This window comes from Acinonyx jubatus, chromosome B4, assembly GCF_027475565.1.
Source record: "Acinonyx jubatus isolate Ajub_Pintada_27869175 chromosome B4, VMU_Ajub_asm_v1.0, whole genome shotgun sequence".
In the NCBI taxonomy this organism is placed as follows: Eukaryota; Metazoa; Chordata; class Mammalia; order Carnivora; family Felidae; genus Acinonyx; species Acinonyx jubatus.
In genome coordinates this window covers 33,477,041-33,497,061 of record NC_069387.1, presented here as the reverse complement: position 1 = coordinate 33,497,061, position 20,021 = coordinate 33,477,041, and the positions used below count along the sequence as shown (strand labels likewise).

Genomic DNA, 20,021 nt, shown 5'->3' with positions numbered 1-20,021 from the left:
CCTCAGGGCACTTGGGTGGCTCAGTCTGTTGACCATCTGACTTTAGCTCAGGTCATGATCTCAAGGTTCATGAGTTCGAGCCCTGGGCGGGGCTCTGTGCTGACAGCTCAGAGCCTGGAGCCTGCTTCAGATTCTGTGTCTCCCTCTGTCCCTCCCCCACTCGTGCTCTGTCTCAAAAATAAACGTTTAAAAAAAATAAAAAAAATAAAAAAAATAAAAACAAAAAAACAAAAGAAAACTGCACATCTCCAGAGGGTGCCGTTCACACAGGCTCCATGTGAATAGCACCTCCCAGAGTTGAGCTTGAGTGAATCCCAGGAAGGGTAATTTTCTCTCCCACTGAGCATACTGACTTGTAGAAAAAGGCTTTTACAACAACACATTGGAGCTTTCCTGAGTAGTCCTTAATTTTTGAAACGAACGGAATTACCCTTGCTTAAAAAATATGCTCAGACATCTGTTTTCCTCACTTTACTAATTTTTTAATGTTCTTTCTGGTGTCACTCTGCTCCGAAAACAGTTGCTAAGTGGGGTCAGGGTATTTATGGGGTTACCAATATGCTCTTGAGATTGCTGAGGATAATAATTCTACAAAATGCAAAGGCAAGTTGCAATTCCTTTTATTTATTTTATACTTACACTTTATTTGTTTTAGGCCTTGGACACATGGAAGAGTGTGGACAAATATTTGTTTTACTTGCTGTGCTCAACAAGGAGTCCAATTTTAGGGTTGACTAAAGCTACCTGGATTGGTAAGACTGAAGGCCTGCCCTTCAACATCTTTTTTTAATTGAAGTATAGTTGACAAACAATATTAAATTAGTTTCAGATGTATAGTGTGATTTGACAATTATATACATTACAAAATGCTCACCACTCGCTTTGTTTTTTAATATTTCTTTTCTTTTTAATTTTTAAAATGTTTAATTATTATTTGAGAGAGAGAAAGAGACAGCAAGTGGGGGAGGGGCAGAGAGAGAGGGAGATACGGAATGTGAAGCAGGCTCCAGGTTCTGAGCTATCAGCACAGAGCCCAATGCAGGTCTTGAACTCATGAACCGTGAGATCATGACCTGAACTGAAGCTGGATGCTTAAATGACAGGGCCACCCAGGCGCCCCTGTTTTCTTTTTTTTTTTAAATTAAAGCTTCTTTGAGGTTCTTACCATACCCTTCTTTTCTTACTACCTTCACCTGGTTGAGGTTAAAATTAAGTTTTCTGGAGATCCTCCCAACATTTCTCCCTTCTCTGCCCCTCCTCGAATACCTTAATCAGTGCTTGTTGGCTCAAAATTGTACTTCAGGACAGAATTTCAGGAAATAACTTGGGACATAAATATTCTCTCATGGTTTTCAGTCTTTTATTTTATTACTTTATTTTTTTTAAGTATAATTTATTGTCAAGTTAGCTAACACACACTGTATACAGTGTGCTCTTGGCTTCGGGAGTAGATTCCCATGATTCATTGCTTACATACAACCCCCAGTGCTCATCCCAACAAGTGCCCTCCTCAATGCCCATCACCCATTTCCCCCCTCTGACCTCCTCATCAACCCTGTTTGTTCTCTGCATTTAAGAGTCTCTTATGGGGGCGCCTGGGTGGCGCAGTCTGTTAAGCGTCCGACTTCAGCGAGGTCACGGTCTCGCGGTCCGTGAGTTCGAGCCCCGCGTCAGGCTCTGGGCTGATGGCTCAGAGCCTGGAGCCTGTTTCGGATTCTGTGTCTCCCTCTCTCTCTGCCCCTCCCCCGTTCATGTCTGTCTCTCTCTGTCCCAAAAATAAATAAACGTTGAAAAAAAATTAAAAAAAAAAAAAAGAGTCTCTTATGTTTTACCTCCCTCTCTGAAGCTATTTTTTCCCCTTCCCTTCCCCCATGGTCTTCTGTTAAGTTCCCAAATTCCACATATGAGTGAAAATATATGTATCTGTCTTTCTCTGACTGACTTATTTCACTTAGCATAATACCCTCCAGTTCCATCCACATTGTTGCAAATGGCAAGATTTCATTCTTATTGCCAAGTAGTATTCCATTGTATATATAAACCACATCTTCAGTTTTCAGTTTTAAATACAGTTTTAAATACAAATTTAAATTTCAGTTTTAAATACAAAGGATCACTTTCAATTGCTCCTCTATCAATCCTATGTTTTGGAATGTTTTGTCTACTAAGGAGGATCCATTAACAAACATTTAGAGCATTATCTCAGGTAAATGTATAATTTCTTCTTGGAATATTAAAGCTGTGTGTTGAGAACCCTTCAATCCCATTTTCCCCTGAAGGCCTGCTAGGGCAAAAACTGCAGGTTTTGAGAACTACTGCTGCTCTCCATGGTGGGAGGGGAGAGAGCACTGGTGTGATGGGTGTTAATGGCTGGCAATAACTCCATGTGCTGCTCTTCCCAGTCAGTATCTGTGTGTTAACAGTGACCTTGATGCTATAAATGACCTCAAAGTGGGGCATCTGAGTGTCTCAGTCATTAGGCATCCAACTCTTGATTTTGGCTCAGGTCATGATCTCACAGTTTATGAATTTGAGCCCTGCATTGGGCTCTGTGCTGAAAATGCAGATCCTGCTTGGGATTTCTCTCTTTCTGTCTCTCTCTCTGCCCCTCCCTGGCTCTCTCTCTCTCTCTCTCTCTCTCAATAAACAAACAAACAAACAAACAAACATTAAAAAAGATAAATAAATTGCCCCAAAATATGATTAATGACAAGGATTTCTGGGCTAGTGAGGAAAGCACTTTTGAGTGAAGGTGAGATCCTCTCTGGGGCAGCATGGGGCAGGGCAAGGAATGCTGCCTTCTTCAGCTGTGTAATATCAAGCTATTGCTTGACCTCCCCTGGCCTCAGTTTCTGGCTGTGGTATGTTAAACGTCCTTCCAAATCTAAAATTCTATCACTCAGGTTGACTGAGTTTATTAGAATATTTCCTAAGAAGTAAGTAAGAGGGAATAAGAAGGAACATTGCAAATTGCCTATGGCCAAGAAGGCAAGCTAGGGGTATTGGTACCTGGAAACACCTGTAGGTATTTCCTTTTTTTGGGTGGCTGGTCTAGGTTATGTAACTCCTCAGCTTCCAACCTTTTCACATAGTGCTTGCCAGCGAATGTCGAGACCAAATGATGCAGAACAGCTCTGGAGAGGTGGGGTCCCTTCTGAGCATTGGGTGTCTATTGCTTTACACCATGCTAGACCACACAAGCGTCCTGAGTGAGACTCTGTCCCTGCCCTCAGGAAGGGCACAGTTGAATAGTGAAATGACACAAATAACTATAAGAAGATTTGGAAACTGGGAAGGACCAACAAGAAAGGCATAAAAAAGCAAAGCACAATCGGGAGTTTGAAGGAAGGAGTGATTAGCTTGAATAAGGTGTAATCAGAAAAGATTCCAGGGAGGAGATAGCATCTTTCCACTCTTTCATGAGAGAGCCAGGGCCGACTTATTCCTAGTGAGCATCCATTACCTGTTTTATTTTTCAGGCTTGGTCTGGCATCACAAAGATTTGTTTAAACTTCTCTGAGTGAATACTCTGACTCCTGCAATAGGTGAGAAAAAATGAAATTGGACTACAGGTCTCCGTAGAGTGGCTGCCTCCAGTCACCTTCACCATGATGAAAAGGATCTATTGATGACCCTTTGAAGAATGGCCTGGGCATGGGATCTGGTTAGAAATCTCCAGTAATTATGTCAGCTTTGCCACTGAAACCAAATGTTTTGAGCAGTTTCTGAGCTTTAGTTTCCCATGTATAAGTAGGAATAATAATATACCTTGCTCACAGGCTGGTTGTTAAGCTCAAATAAAATAAGTGAAAGTATTTTGTAGGGCCAGTATTATGCATTAGTTAAGAATAAAGACTCTAGGGGCACCTGGGTGGCCATCGGTTGGGTGTCAGAATTTTGATTTCAGCTCAGGTCATGATTGTGGGATCCAGCCCTGAGTTAGGCTTCCTGCTGGCAGCTCGGGGCCAGCTTGGGATTCTCTGTCTCTTCACCCCCACCCCACTCTCTCTCTCTTTCTCTCTCTCTCTCTTGACATGGATGGATGAATTTAAAAAAAAAAAAAAGGAAAGAAAGGAAGACTCTAGAGTGAAACTTCTTGGATTTTAGTCCCAGCCCTTCTTTGCATTTTTTGTGTGATCTTTGGCAAGTTCCTTAACCTCTCTGTGCCTTGGTTTCTTCATCTACAATATAGGGATGACACTAAGACTTATGTCATAGGGTTATTGATGATTAAAATGAGTTAAATGTAAACCACCTAGAATAGCACCTAGTACATAGGTAATATCATACTTATAAATTGACCTGCCTTATTGTTGTAAAGTACTATAGAGAATGATTATGATTATTATAAGTACTTTTTAGACACAGAAGCAAAGTAAGAGTTCTGCTGTGTCTATATGGAGAGGAGCAAATGGGAAGCATTGAACTATGCCCTAAACACCAAGTCCAGTCTTTAAAAAAGAGTCATAAAAATGCCAACAGATGAAGTTCTGGAATGAGGGAGGCACACCCCTTGGCCATCCTGGAGAAACATAATCTTTACCCTGCTAATACTTATCTTTCTGGCTTGCTTCTGGTCAAAGGTCCATACTAGGTATGATTCTACTCCATTGGAGCTTTGCCACCAACATTCCTGGCTAGAAGAGATGTGTTAGATGGACCAGCTATGGATGCTGTCTATTGTCACAGAATGTAGAATCAGCTTGGAGAGGGCAGGATAGGATGGGCTGACTGCAGATATAAGCATTACTGACCTTTGTAAGAAAGAGTCAAGAGTTGGATTCCAGGTCAGAAAATAAGATTACAGAACTTTGAGGTAGAATGAAATTCTTTCTTCTCCTTACTCATTCCCCAATATATTATACCTATTGGACTTATAATCAGCCTGAACTATTCCAGAGATTTAAAGAGTTCAATGGGCCATTGTCACGTGGCCTCTTCTGATCCTTACAACCACCCTATGGGCAGGTGTTCTTATCCATGTCCTCAGATGAGAAAATTGAGGCTTAGAGGATTTCAGTGACTTTCTAGAGGTCTGGTGTAGTCACTGAAGGAACCAGTATAGCTCATCTTCCAGTCTAGAGTTCTTTCTGATACAAAAATACCAACTCATCACCTGCCCAAAGCAAGCAAAGCAAATCCACATTTCAGATTAAGGCAATCCATGGATAGATAGACTGAGCACCTTACAGAACAGAAGGAAGAGCACCAAGTTCCAGAGCTTGGGTCAGGATTAGAGGATGGCCCATAATGTGGATTTTTCATCTCATTTACTATATTTTTCCAAAATGAGAAGATTCCAACGATACAAATATTAGCATGGACCAGACCTTAGATCTGGCTTTATAGATCAGGCCTTATTTCCACTCTTTGACTTATCCCAAGGGGAGAATAGGTAGTTTCAAGGCTTGTGTCATGAACCCTGAGTCAGAAAGACTGGTTTTATATATATAATATCTGTGCATTCCCCCTCAGGTGGAATGAACTTGCTTATGTTTAGGATTGCTGTGTCTTAGCCTGAGAAATTCTGGGTACATTCAGACATAAGGGGAGATAGTGGACTGTCATGGTAATGTGTTAAAGAATCAATTTGTGGACATAACAGTGCTAAAGGTTAAGTGATGACATACAGACCACTGAAGTCCTGTATAGTCAAAAATTGGGTGAAACACAGAAATAGGAACACAATCATGTTTTCATGTGATTTTTAGCAATCCCCTCACCCACCTCCCATCTTGTCCTCATTATGGCAGCTATACCACTAAATAGGCAAATTTTTTTCTAGAAAGTCTGTTTCTTTTAAGACTGTGCTGCCATCGCCTGGAAGCATCAGAAACAGCAAGAAACTTCTTGTTAGGATTTAAGGAAGAGGTTTTCTTCCTTCCTTCCTTCCTTCCTTCCTTCCTTCCTTCCTTCCTTCCTTCCTTCCTTCCTTTTTCCTTCCTTCCTTTCTCCTTCCTTCCTTCCTTTCTCCTTCCTTCCTTCCTTTCTTCCTTCCTTCCTTCTTTCTTTCTTTTTAAAGTTTACCTATGTTGAAAGAGAGAGTTTACCTATGTTGAAAGAGAAGAGAGTGCATGTGAGTGAGAGGAGGAGTGGAGAGAGAGGAAAGAGGAAAGGGCTTGGTCTTAAGACCCTGAAATCATGACCTGAGCTGAAATCAAGAGTCAGATACTTAACCGACTGAGCACCAGGCGACCCTTAAGGAAGGAACCTTTTCAAGGAAGCAATCTGAGGTGGTGCTCCTGGAAGTGAAGAGAGGAGGTCTCAACCTGTCTAGGCCAGCCCCAGTCCATTTTCTGATGCTCCTACTGCTTTCCTGATTTTTCAGGGAAGACTTCTAAACCCAGTTCTGAGAACAAGGTTTTTATTTGCAGTGCTGTAATAATCAAATCTGAGGCAGAACTGATAAAACATTTTGGTCACTTCATTCTGAGACTGTGATCCACAATTTCCAGGGATCTCTGCTTGCCTCTGGAGTTTTCTGTGTGGGAATGAGCTAGTCTTGAGCAGAAGGTCCACGTTTTCTCTTTGCTTTGTCCCCACCACTGGATTTCCTGTTAGGAAACAAAGTTAAATGTAGATATCGAACCTCCACTGTTGTCACTTCCAATCACTCTTATTTCCCCTCAGCATTTATTATCATTTGACACACTACTGTTTGTATTTTACTTATTTTTTATTTTGTTTCCTTTCACTATGGCACAAACTCCACAAAACAGACATTTTTGTCTCTTTGGTTAACTGTGGGATCTTCAGTACTTAGAACAGGGCCTACCACCTAGTAGGTGTTCAAAAGTATTTGTGGAATAAGTGAAGTCCTGACTTCATCATCTTATATGGTTACGGGGTCTATACTTTTCTTTCCTCAGAAGTCTGATGGATTTCATGTTTCTGCTTCAGCTTTCCATGAAGACTTTCTACAGAGAGCTGAAAGCCCAGCCAATGGGTATATCTATATCTAGTGACAAGGGAAGGGAATGTATGGTGTAAATAGGTACTTGCCCTGTGCCTGGACTTCTAATCTAATCACCAGCGGAATAAACAATTCTAGATAAGTTTTACAAAGAGTTGAAAACATAAGGAGCTGAGGAGAAACTAAAGCTGAGAGAAGTATAAATTCAGCAAAGTCTGGGTGAAGCACAGAATACACAAATAAATATAATTTATGTATCTGTATAAAATTATTTAATTATTATTATAGCTATAATTTATTGAATACCTGCTCTGTTCTAGTACTTCATTATAAATTGCATTACACACTGTATGGCTTTGTTTTTATTTTATAGGAATATCTCTATTTTATAGGAAGCAATGAGGCTCAATGAGCTTATGTAACTTGCTTGGGCAATGACTGTAAATTCTCTGAATAGACAGCATAGACTCAGTCCTGTCCTGCAGAACAGAATAGTGGTTAAATATATGTCTTTGGGCAAAAAGAGCCTTTTTGACTTTGTATTTTCCACCTATTCGTTGTGTGACCTTCAGCAAATTATTTAAATAGTCTCCAATGTCCTCACCTGTGCAATGGGGATAACAGTATTCCTAACCCCCAGGGTTGAGGGAAGGATTAAATGAGATTGCACGCAAAGCGTTTCGCATAGCGCTAGGATAAGCACTGGATAAATGTGAGCTATGCCTGGGAAGGAGGAACATAGAAGGAAAAGTGACTAGCTCTGATGTTTCTTTTCAGTGTTTTTCCTGCTCCACTTCCTAATATTCGAATTGTTATTCCTGGAGAAAGCTCAGTATTAAAAGCCCGCTTGTAATTTCACCTCCATTACTGGAATTTCTTCTGTCCGGCTTCTGCTGGTTAGTGGTTAGTGAGGGGAGCTCCCCATCTCATAACACAGCCTCTGCTTTGTAATTTCCCAAAACGTCCTTGCGAGTTTGTTTTCTCGGAGTACAGGGGCAGTTCCTGGGGCGTGGCATGCTGGGAGTTGTAGTCCGAACTCCTCTATCTGCATCGAGAGGGCGACTGAACCGAGAGCCAGGGAACTACAGCTCCCAGAGTCCTCCGCGCCGCCGGGAAGCCCCGAGTCTGCAGGCAGCTGCGAAAGCCGGGAAGATGTCCTCACCCTCGTCCCGCTCCTGCAGTGAGCGGCTCTATTCATAAAAACGGAACCTGGAACGGCACTCCCCGGGGCGAAGGTGGTATCAGTACATGTCGTGGGGCCAGAGAAGCTAGATCCAGGTATTGCAGGGATGCAGCTGTTCTGCAAATCTATGGTGTAAACTGGTTCCCCACGTGCCAACCTGTTTTGAGCTAGAGCAGCCGCCCAGTCAGCCCAGCCGTTGCCTTGGATATGGCCACTAACTTTTCCTTCTCCAGGACTCAGCCTCGGGAAAGGTTGTGGGCAAGGCTATGAGGACTGTCCCTTTTCTCCCAGGCTGACTCGGGATATCCCGGAGTCCCCGGAGAGGCTGCCACTCTGACGTCTGGGGAGACAGGCCCTAAGCCCCGGCTGGCTATGAAGAGTGACTTCTCGACACCTGCAGCCCCCCTTAGGGGGCTCGGGGGGCCCCTGAGGAGCAGTGAGCCTGTGCGTGCCGCCCCAGCCCCGTCGGCAGCCGTGGTTCTGCTGGAGGAGGCGGCAGACCTCTTAGTTGTACACCTGGACTTCGGGGCGGCGCTGCAGACCTGTGAACGCGCCTTGCGGAGCTTGGCCAACCTTGATGCGGGCACGTACGTGCTGGGCTCCATTCATTTCCGGGTGATCTTGGGGAGGGACTAAAGCTCTTAGGAGTTCTGCCTTTCCCAGATTGCTCACAAGGAGCCTTACACCTTGGTTTCATTAGTGGTTCCTCTCTGAGAGGCTGGTGTGCCCATTCTACAGAGGAGGAAACTGAGGCACTGCACAATGAGGAAGAAGTGGTCAAGTCGTGCAACAGAGCTTAGTGAGAACCCACAGCCAGTTCTTTGCTTCCCTGTTCCAGTGTTGAATGGCATGTTGGGAAGATAGAATGCATATTGTCAAATTATTTCAGTAAGCAGGTTCAGCGAGCAGGTGGTGGAAGTCCTCTCCTAGGTATACTCCTCTCCCCCAAGCTGTTCACTTGACCTTGGCTGATGAATGGAAATGGAGTTCAGAGTAGGAGTAGTGTCCTGATCCTGTTGAAGGATTGATAGGATTAAAGAATCCAATCTGGAGAAAAGCTTGGTCCTACATTGCTGTTTCAAATGCTCTCAGCCTCTTTTTGAGGGCATAATTTCTCTGTGGATTATAATGTTGACATAGGCTATACTGGGGAGGTGATGGGTAGAATAGTCAAAGGTGACCCCAGGGAAGGATGAACTGGGGATCTCTGGCTTTCTTCAGGGGGTTGGGTAGGGCTTGTTGCAGTAAATGCTGAAGACTGTTATTCCAGGTGTCTGGAGGCACCTTACTTGGTGGTGCTAACAGGCCAGTTGTGAAGTGCCTGTACCTACAATTAGGCAGAAACCTTGCTCCATGCCCATTTTGTCACTAAGCAAACTCTTAGCTCCAGCTCTCTTTCCACCTATACATCTGTGCTACACATTGTCCCTTTCCCCTTCCCTGATTTCACCTAGATACAAAGATGTGTGTTAGGCAACAGTTGATTTGCCTCCAGGAGGTTTTCAGGAACATCGAACTCCTGGGGAAAGGGCAGTTTTCTCTGTGTTGGGGCTCATGAGACCAGTTGTAATTTTTTAAAACATTTTTTTTAAGTTTACTTTTGAGAGAGAAAGAGAGAGAGAGAGAGAATCCCAAGCAGGCTTCTCTCTGTAAGCGCAGAGCCTGATGTAGGGCTCAATCACATGAACCCTGAGATCATGACCTGAGCCAAAATCACGAGTCAGATGCTTAACCGATGGAACCATGCAGATGCTCCAAGACCAGTTGTAATTTGAATCCGAATACTAATGGGGAGGGTAGAGGTGATGACTGCTAAGTTGGGAGCTGGGGAGGAACAGTCCCAGGGTGGAAGTGAGAATGGAAACAGAAGGGGACCACTTCCTAAAACCTGAACTAGTTCTTCTGCCAACAGCTCCTTGGAGGTGAAGTGCTCCCTGTGTATTGTGGGGATCCAGGCCCTGGCAGAAATGAATCGGTGGCGGGAAGTCCTGTCCTGGGTTCTTCAGTATTACCAGGTTCCTGAAAAGCTACCCCCCAAAGTCCTGGAGCTATGGTAGGTCATTGTTCTGACTCATTGGATCAGTTCAGGAACAAAAGGATATTCATGTCCTTTTCTGAATCAGTGCCTAATATCTTCTCTTTTGCCCTTCTCTACCATTTCCTTCCAAATATGATTCTTTCCCTGTGTTTTTATTTTTGTTTTGTTTTTTGTTTTTTGGTTTTTTTTCGGACCTCAAAACATAGTGATAAAGGATGAGGAGGGGGGAATGTTGGGTAGTGAAAGGAGGAGGGGGACAAAGGGGAATAAGAGATGTGAAGAGGGGTGATACAACTGGAATATGTCAGAGCTGAGGGAGCTTCTTGCTACTTCCTAGGAATTCCTAATTCTTACCAATGTCATCATCCCCTAGGGAAGGACTGGAGGACAACAGGGAAGGGGTTGAGTGGGAGAATGTAGTGGTTTATGAGAGGTAAATCAACCGTGGAGCACTAACTGTTCTTTTTTTGGGGACTGGATTATTCGGGGCTGCAGTGTTCTTTTATACAGCAAAATGCAAGAGCCTGGAGCTGTGCTGGAAGTGGTCAGTGCCTGGCTGCAAGACCCAGACAATCAGGACCTTCCAGAATACAGAGCCTTGGCAGAACTTCACCTACAGCAGGTGCTGCTACCCCTGGGCTGCTTGTCAGAGGCTGAGGAGCTAGTGGTGGGCTCTGCAGGCTTCAGTGAGGAACAGCGGCTGGACGTACTCCAGGCCATTAGTAAGGCAAGGCAACAGCAGAAACACCAACGCTTGGGTTCTGAGGAGGCCCAGAAGCTGAACCAGGAAGGTAGGACATTCTTCTGTGGCCTCCATAAAGTGGAGTTGTAAGCTTTCCCCTGGACCTTGGGGTTTATCATGACTTTTCCAAGAGCTTGGGAGCAATTATTTGTATGAGTAACTCCCAAATCGCAGAATAGGAAACCTGTTGATTTGATTAAAAAAGCCAAGCCCTGACCCTCTGTAGTTGGCAGTGGAAGGAGAGTCTCCATACAGGGAGGTGTCACTGAGTCTCAGAATCTTTAACTCTTGTTTCTTGAAAGCCACCTTTTCCTTGGGGTCCTTTCATTAGATCTCTTGTCTCTATCATGCTGGCCAGAGTGGGATGTTATTCCTCCTTTAAAGACTGGCCCAAATACAGATGCAGCTGAGGTATGCGGTGGGATACCAAAAGGAAAATAAGCTGACACAATAACTTGGTAAATTGACTTAGATAAAAATGATTTACCTTCATCTTGGGCCCCACTGCCCAGTATGCTGTCTGCCTTTATTTACTAGATCTCATGAGTATCTTCTTCAGTGACCTCTGTCCCCCCGAAGGGGCAGCCCACCTCTGCCAATTAGAGTGCAGTTTCACAAGATGGCTTTTACAGGGGAGCCACTTCAAGACTCAACATCATACACCTGGCTGGTATCATACAAGGGGTTCCTACACAGGGTTGGGTATGGGCTTGGGGGTTGTTTTGTTACAAGGGATTTTAAAAGTCCTCTGCTCCAGACCCTTGCCAGGTCTTTGAATCCTTTGCATCTCCTTTTCCTCAAGTGATCATCTAGTCTATACAAGGACTGAAAATCCACTATCTCCAGAAGCAGCTCATTCCATCTGTGAAGAGTTCTGTACAGAAGTTCTTCCTAATGCTGGATTTAAGTTTTTTTTTTCTGGTAGTTTTTAGGTACTGTTCCTTGATTTTTCTCTTGGTATATACAGAATAAGTCTGATCCTTTTTTTTTTCTATGAAAGTTCTTCAGTTAAATGTAATCCTGTTCTCCAAAGTGTTTTTTCTTTGTGTGCTAACGAGCATGAAACTTCTGAGATAGAATCACTTCTTTGCCAACAGGTTGTTGGCTTCAAGAATGAGCTGTGACTACCCAGACTCTCTGCCCCTCCATCTCCTGGGGAGGAAAGGTTAGGAAAAGGGTTTGATGGCAAGTTCAGAGTGTTCTATCAGGACTTGGCACCACTTGTTCTTGGGCTGGTGGTGTTCATGTTTATATTTAGAACTTAAGACTTTTGAATTCTTCACTATATGTATTAAGTGCACTTCATTTTCCTGTATTAATGTGATCATCAAGAACTATTGCTCTGTGTAACTCTCTGTACATATCTTAGGCCAGAATATAAAGAAAGCTATAAAATAATGAGTCTATTGAAAAAAACACACCAAATATGCCAGGTTTACCCAGCTGAGTAGGTGTTGTCTGTCCAAAGTCTCTCCTAAGGAGATGATATTCTAGTGATGTTGTCTGTCCTCAAAACATTTTGGAGTTTTTAGAATTTCTTTTACAACCACTTTATGAATTACATGAATAAACTAGTCTTGTTACCTTTTGCTCAACTCTCATAATCAAGCTGAAAGCTCAGAATCAGTGAAGCTGGTTCCTGTGACTTATGCTGCAGTTATGCTTTATCTCCCTGACCAGGCTCCTTCTCCCACAAGTTCCTGTCACTACTGATGTTGCTCCGCCGGCTTTGGGATTCTACAGTGAGCCACTTCTTTTCCCTGCCCTTCAAAAAGAGCCTCCTGGCTGCCTTGATCCTCTGCCTCTTGGTGGTAAGGTTTGATCCAGGTAAGTGATGAAGCCAGTCTTCCCTCCCGCTCTTCCTGGGGAAGGGACAGTTGGATAGGGGCTGGGCTTGTGGGAGGCCTCCTGGGAACGGAGGTATCTATCTCCTGGGCCACTTCTCCCCAAGTCTCTTCTATAGGGAGGAGGGATTGTTGGGCCTCATTGAGATCCAGCCAGACCCACCTAGGAGAGAATAACCCTGGAATCCATGAGAGCAATCCCTCGTGGAGGAAACTGCCTCTACTCTGTTGACTCCTGGAACATTGACTGAATCATTGTCATCTCCTTTATTCAGGGGTGAACTCTGACTAGAAACTCAGAATTAAAAAAAAATTTTTTTCCTAATCATCATATCTAAAAAAAATTGTATTGTTATAAATAAAATACATGTATACTTTAGAAAATGTGGAAAATAGAAAAAAGTATAAAGAAAACAGAAATCACCTAAAAGTTTGCCATTGTAATGGCTATACTTTCGGTCTTTTTCTTTATGGATATAGGTGCAATTTTGCAGGTTATAAATATTCTTTAAAACGTCTTTCAATGGCTAAATAATATTCCAATTGATAGAAACTTCCATAATTGATTAACAGTTCCCTATTGTTGAACACTTTGATGATTTCTTTTTTTTGTTTGTTTGTTTTATGTTTATATATTATTGAGAGAGAGAGAGAGAGAGACAGAGTGTGAGATTGGGGAGGGGCAGGGAGAGAGGGAGACACAGAATCTAAAGCAGGCTCCAGGCTCCAAGCTGTCAACACAGACACCGACGTGGGGCTCGAACTCACAAACCATGAGATCATGACCTGAGCTGAAGTCAGATGCTTAATCAACTGAGCCACCCAGCACCCCTTGATGATTTCTTCCTCTGTTTTTTGCAGTGTTTTTTCTTAAAAGTCCTGCTGTTTTTCTTTTATTTAGTTATTTATTTTTTTATTTTAGAGAGAGGGTGAGAGGCAGATGGAAAGAATCCCAAGCAAGATCCATGCCCAGCACTGAGACTGATCCGGGGACTGATAAACTCTCTAAGTGCTATTTGGGAACAACCCTGGTTATTTCCTGAGGATTAATCCCTCAAAATTAAGTGTTGGGCCAAAGATTAGGAGCTCACTCTTTTAGATTTTTGTATTTGTGTGTTACTTTATGTGAGTTATAATCTAATACCTACTCTCCTCATGAATTTAAACTTAGAGTTATAACTCTAAGGATTATAGAATTATAACTTTTAAAACTGCAGGAAAAACTGGAAACCCTTATTCTAGTCGCTTCATTTTCTTTTTCTTTCTTTTTTGGTTGAGAAACCTAAGAACCACAGGAAACGAGTAACTAGCCCAGGGTCACACAAATAATTTGTCTATTTAAAAAATTGCCTATTCTTTTTTTAAAATTTTTTTAACATTTTATTTATTTTTGAGAGAGGGAGAGACAGAGCATGAACAGGGGAGGGTCAGAGAGAGGGAGACACAGAATCTGAAACAGGCTCCAGGCTCTGAGCTGTCAGCACAGAGCCCGACGCGGGGCTCGAACTCACAGACCGCGAGATCATGACCTGAGCCGGAGCCGGCTGCTTAACCGACTGAGCCACCCAGGCACCCCTGCCTATTCTTGATGTAATCTTCAAGTCTTCCCCATTTTCTCCATTTCCCTTTCTCTTCTTCAGCGAGCTTTTTTTGCATAGCTCAGAGTTGTCCTTTTCAGGATGCTTGGGTAGCTCAGTTAGTTGAGCATCTCACTCTTGGTTTTGGCTCAGGTCATGATCCCAGGGCCATAGGATTGAGCCCCTGCTTAAGATTCTCTCTCTCTCTCTCTCTCTCTCCCCCCAACCCCCATCCTTCCCCTGCTCTCTCTCTTTCTCTCTGTCTCTGAAAAATAAACAAACAAAAAGTTGTCCTTTCACTTTGCTGAACTAAGGATAGTTTGTATTCATTCCTGCTCACCCTCTGACTTTCTGCTTTGTTCTAGAGACTTGATACAATTTAGAATTTTTTTTTTATGGTTCTTAAAAGTCCTGCTCTTTTTCTTTTATTTAGTTATTTTTCTTAGAGAGAGAGAGAGAGAGAGAGAGAGGGGAGCAGAGGGAAAGAATCCCAATCAGGCTTCAGGCCCAGCATGTAGCCTGAGCAGGGCTTGATGTATGCCTGATCCCAGGATCCTGGGATCATGACCCAAGCTGAAATCAAGAGTCGGGCTCAAGTGACTGAGCCACCAGGTGCCCTTAGTGTCCTGGTCTTCTAAGTGGGGACAGCAGGAGACAGTTTGAGCTTGCTGGTTCCATGGCTGCTTGGAGCTTCCTTAAAATGCCCTGGCCTGACACTCCTGACCCCCAGTGGCAGTCTTGGTTCATTGCAGTGGTGGTGCTGCAGGAGAGGAGAACCCATGGCTAGGCTGCAACTAGGACTCTGTAGGAAGGCTATAAAGAGAGGAGACTGTCAATAGCTTTCTTTAAAAACAACATTTTTCTTTTTAAGAAGAAAAAATCAGTTAAAAAATTAGTAACCAAATAAGGAAAAACAAACCCACCAACTCAGCCCTAATTCCAAAGAGGTAGATTTTACTTTATTTTCAATATAATTAACGGATGATAAAAATAGGTAATACTGTCACTTGGCTCCAGGTTGAGAAGGTACAAAAAGGATTGGAGAGGAAGTTTCTTCTTAAAAGCCTATCTTCCCAGAGGCAGCCACCATCACCAGTTGTGTGTGTGTGTGTGTGTGTGTGTGTGTGTGTGTGTGTGTGTATCAAAAAGTTAGATTAAAAATATAATAAGTTTTGATCTTTTTCTCAGCAAACTTAAGGTGATTGTAATCCAAGGCACCTGGGTGGCTCAGTTGGTTAAGAGTCTGACTTCAGCTCAGGTCATGATCTCACTGTCTGTGGTTCAAGCTGTACTGACAGCTCAGAGCCTGGAGCCTCCTCTGAGTCTCGCTGTCTCTCTGCTCCTCCCCTGCTCACGCTCCTGTCTCTCTCGTTCTCAAAAAATAGACATGATTTTTTTTTTTTTTAAATCCAAGTGAAGAAAATATCTCCCAGAGAATATATTGTTGGGGAGGGGAGGAGGAGCCAATAACATTAAACATCAAAATATGCTTTAAAAAGATCAGACATACTCCCAGAGTGGCAGAGTTTCTAAGAGATGGGACTTGAGGCTGAGGGAAGAGGAGGGAATACATAGAGGTGGGGATACTGACATCATACTTCCTTTTCCCTTGCAGCTTCTCCTTCATCCTTGCCCTTCCTCTGCAAGCTGTCTCAGCTCTTCCATCGGATTCAGGAAGCCATATTTTCTCTCTACCGGCTTCCTATCCATGACTGAGTGGTCTTTCCCATTCACCTCAACCTTGCTAATCCCCAAGTTTGCTGTGACAGAAGCAGAGTAACTCATCCATGGCGTCCTATTTCCTGTTGCTGGCTGGGCCCCCATAGGAGTGGGGCCAGCCCGATTCTAGAAAGAGCTGATCCAGTATGGTGAACTGTGTTTTGCCACCTGAATGTTTTCCACTTTGCACCCTACTTTGGCTGATGTTGGTAGGAAATGTGGAAACAAAGGGGGCCAGAGAGCTCAAGTCCTCCAGAATAGTATTCCCTTTTACCAGGGGTCCCTCATAAAGGAGGGGTTTGGGAAAGGAGACTGTATCCGTGAAATATTCCATCTTCTTGGCCAAGGCAAGGGGTTGATTTTTCAGGTCAGCAGGTTAATGAAGCTGGAAGTTCAGAAAACTCTGATGGAATGACCCTTGGCCTTTTACTTTCTTGAAAAACTTACCTTTGAGATTTGCTTCACAGGGCAGGTCCTTAATTAGGCAGAGTGTGAGGATCTGAGAGGGCCTTTTACTTCTCCTCTATGCTCCTCTCCACAGATCTGGTCTAATTATTCCTGTGGTTTTGCAATGGGCTTGAAGCTGCATGGGCCCTCTCTTTTTAGACCAGGACATGGCTTTCAGAACCACCCAGGTCACTATTGAAAGCAAAGTAAGGCTGCTCTGCCCTTCTCACTGGGGAAAATGATCCTGCTCGGTGCCTCTTGGGCTTCAGCTCAATTTTCCAGGTTGTCAGTGGCCAAGTCCTGCTCTATTACACACTCAGCATTCCTGTGCTCTCTTTCTTCCTGTCAGTCCCTTCCCCCTGCTCTGCAATAGTATTTTTGTACTTTGTCTGATGGCTGTTTTACCAGGTTCTACCTGTATCTTTGGTTCCTCAGTACATATTGTTGCTGGTCCGCCAACCCCTTCTATGTCCTGTTGTTCTAATTATATTTTATTGTTTGTATAATGTAGAAGTCTTTCTGCTTGTGTGGCCTTGAAAAGTAGGTTAGCCTTAGAGGCTGATGAGCTGAAAATGGAACTGGGTAATCAGGTGAGCTGGAAGGGATATGTGGAGGGAGTTGTGCAGAGGGAAGACATGGGTTTTGAAGGCAATGAACGATTTTATTCATTGTTAGGGGGAGGAGGCATTGGAGCCATAACATTTGAGTATTTGAAATGTTTCAGTGTTTTCTGTCACTGGCTGCGAGAATCTTACATGTGTCTGTGCAAGTATATGTACATAATACTACACTGTCAGAATTATGAAAGGCTTCCTGCAGGGGTTAGCCTTTCTGAGGCTGAAGGCCAAACAAACCATTCCTTCCTGGGGCTTTGGGCAGTGTTGATGCCGGAATATAGGAGATGCGTTTAGTAGTTTTCCATAGGTTCCTCTTCAGGAGTTCCAAGTCAATAACTTCTCTTTAGTAAAATGGGTAGACTAAGTAAACCTCACAGGTCATTGGGAGATAAATCCCTAGGGTGTGTCCAACTCTGTAGGAAACAAATCTGTGCTTTTATGTTTGGGCTTTTAAATAGTTAAGACCCTTGGGGAGAGGAAAGGAGACAAGGTGAGATCTCTGTTGGAATTATTTCTGAAAATAAAAATCCGGTCCCTTTCACTACCCTAGATAAAACTCTTTAATGGCTTCCCATGGCTCACATGGGATTTCTTCTTAAATTTAAATCCCCTTATGCACTAGTTTTGGCTAACACCTCCTCTTTCATGTGGGGTCTCTGTTCCTTACTCACACTGCCCTCCAGCTGCTGAGCCAGTCACAGGTTTCTGAACATTGCATGCCTCCTCACACCTTGGCTCCTTCGGTTCCCTCTGGAAGGTCCAGCTCCCACTTTTTGGCCAGCTCAATTCTAGACTTACTCAAGGGTTACCTTTGGGAATCCTTTCCCTATGTCCTCTGCTTCCAGGCCCCTATCTCATGTCCTTTCTGTGGTAGTGACCCTATGGCCTTATAATTGTGAAATCCTCTTGCCTCCAGTAACTGTGAGCTCTTTGAAGCTGGAGAGTGTGGCTTGTGGCAGTGTTTAAGAATCAAGTTTGGATTCCTGCTGTACCAATCACTAGGTGTGTGACTGTTGGAAAGTGACTTATCCTTTTCAGCCTTAGTGTCCTCATCTGTTAGTGAGTTATTATCTCATAGGGACTTTTGGTGGAGCAAATGAGAGCCTCCTTACCTAGTGCTTGGCACGCTGCCTCAAATAAGAACTCTTGTGAGTGGTAGCTATTTCTCCATTGCTTAGCTGAACACCTGGGAATTTGAAGGTATTCAGAGGTGTTTAAACTAATGAGCTGATATAGCTGCCATGACAAAATGTCTGTGTGCTTACAGTGTGTTTTGTATTGTGAAAACCCTGAGTAAAAAGAAGACTCAACTATGCCCAGTTCATTTTTCTGTCTGTCCCCTGAAGTTTCTTCATATTATTCTGCTTATAGGCTTCTTGGTTCTCTGTTTTATGTTTGTCTTGAACTCTGCAATGTTGTCTGGTAACCAGCCCCAGGTACCTTCCCAGTCAGACGAGGAACTCAGAACCAAAACTGCTCTGATGACTTTGACCTTTTCTAAGGATGGAGGCTTGTATTAAATCAGTCTTCAACTTTGGGCTTAACGAGGTCAGAAATGAAGAGAGGACATCCTTGTTAGGCCTATACCTGTGCTGTCCAGTATGGTAGCCATTAGCCACGTGTGGCTTTTGAACACTTGAAATATAGCTGGTCCAAATCGAGATGTTCTGTGAATGTAAAATGCTCACCTGGATTTTGAAGACTTAGTATTAAAAAAAAGAATGGAAACTCAATAATTTTTGTATTGATTGCATGTTGAAATTATAATATTTTGAATATATTGGGTTAAATAAAGTCTATTAAAATTAACTTCAACTGTTTCTTTTTACTTTTTTTGTGGAGCTACTAGAATGTTTAAAGTGACATATATGGCTCACATTGAATTTCTTTCGGACAGTGCTATTGAACACACATGGTACACATCAAGTTCAGGGGATGGCAATCTGAGAAGCAGCATTGTATGGTGGGATTTTACAGTGTTAGATCTGGAAAGATCATCTCTTATATTCCCCCTCACTTTTTTTTTAAGCTAAGGAAATCAAGACCCAGAGAGGTGAAGTGATTTGCCCTGAATCACATAGCCTGAATAAGATCAAGGTCTCCTGACCCTCAAGTGTGGTGTTCTTTTCACTGCAATATGATTCTGCTTCACTTGCTCTAAAATCAGTCACTCTCTGGCTGAAATTCACTGTTAATATGCAAATATATCTGGGAAGGGTAACTTTAGCTGGAGTTCGTTGATTTGTTTTACTGGGTTCTGAGAGAATATAACATAGAACAGATATTTTATAATTTAGGGATGCTAAGGAGAGCAGCAATGGGGGTAATGCTCTTCTGTAGTCAAATAGAATGAAGAGGTTGGGGTGAGGTGGAGAGATGAAATTAGGCTACTCTGGGCAATTGCAGGGGTGGATGGGCTGGACAAGGACAGAGTTGTTCTGCTTCTGGAAAGGGGCTTAGAAGGGACTGAGGAGCTTTGCGCAGGTGATTCCACTCTTTTACATGTATGCGTTTGCACATGTGTACATGTAGACCATTTAAAAGTGATACTCAAGTTTTATATTTATGGAACAGAATTCAAATGTTACAAAAGGATATTCATGGAAAAAAATATCTTTTTTTCCACTTCTGGTTTCCTGCCCAGAGGCCACCACTGTTGCCAGTTTGTTTGTACTTCCAGAGGTAATCTTTGATATTAAGCTTTTCTTTCTCTTATATAAGTGATAGCATACATTCACTACACATGCTGTGCCAAAATTTTTTAAATTAATTAATCTTGGATGATTGTTCTTATTAGCTCATATGGAGCTGCCTCATTCTTATTAGAGATTTAGTATTCCATTGTGTGATAGAATCGCAGTGTATAAAACCCCTATGTTCCCCCCTTTTTTAAACTTTATTTATTTTGAGAGAGAGATAGAGTGCTTGAGTGGGGTAGAGG

General features: G+C 43.0%; 1 protein-coding gene across 2 annotated transcripts; it reads left to right on the top strand.

Annotated features, from left to right (window-relative positions):
* Positions 1-3,523: 3,523 nt before the first annotated feature.
* On the top strand, positions 3,524-18,889 carry PEX26 (peroxisomal biogenesis factor 26). Of its 2 annotated transcripts, none has more exons than XM_053225537.1 (6): positions 3,524-3,545; positions 8,388-8,683; positions 10,009-10,149; positions 10,630-10,925; positions 12,557-12,703; positions 15,913-18,889. In XM_053225537.1, exons 2-6 carry the CDS (start codon positions 8,469-8,471, stop codon positions 16,011-16,013), a joined length of 900 nt encoding a protein of 299 aa, XP_053081512.1. In that variant the 5' UTR covers positions 3,524-3,545; positions 8,388-8,468; the 3' UTR covers positions 16,014-18,889. The 2 variants fall into 2 exon arrangements, with proteins under 2 accessions (XP_053081512.1, XP_026929645.1); XM_027073844.2 differs by lacking the exon at positions 3,524-3,545 and adding an exon at positions 8,033-8,191.
* The last annotated feature ends 1,132 nt before the right edge of the window (positions 18,890-20,021 follow it).

What these genes read in the sequence shown, in the direction of transcription:
- PEX26 (XM_053225537.1), top strand. Translation starts at nt 8,469, where the DNA reads ATGAAGAGTGACTTCTCGACACCTGCAGCCCCCCTTAGGGGGCTCGGG. An exon ending in CCAGAAGCTGAACCAGGAAG is followed by an intron (nt 10,926 to 12,556) that starts GTAGGACATTCT and finishes CTCCCTGACCAG; the next exon opens with GCTCCTTCTCCCACAAGTTC. An exon ending in GGTGGTAAGGTTTGATCCAG is followed by an intron (nt 12,704 to 15,912) that starts GTAAGTGATGAA and finishes TTTCCCTTGCAG; the next exon opens with CTTCTCCTTCATCCTTGCCC.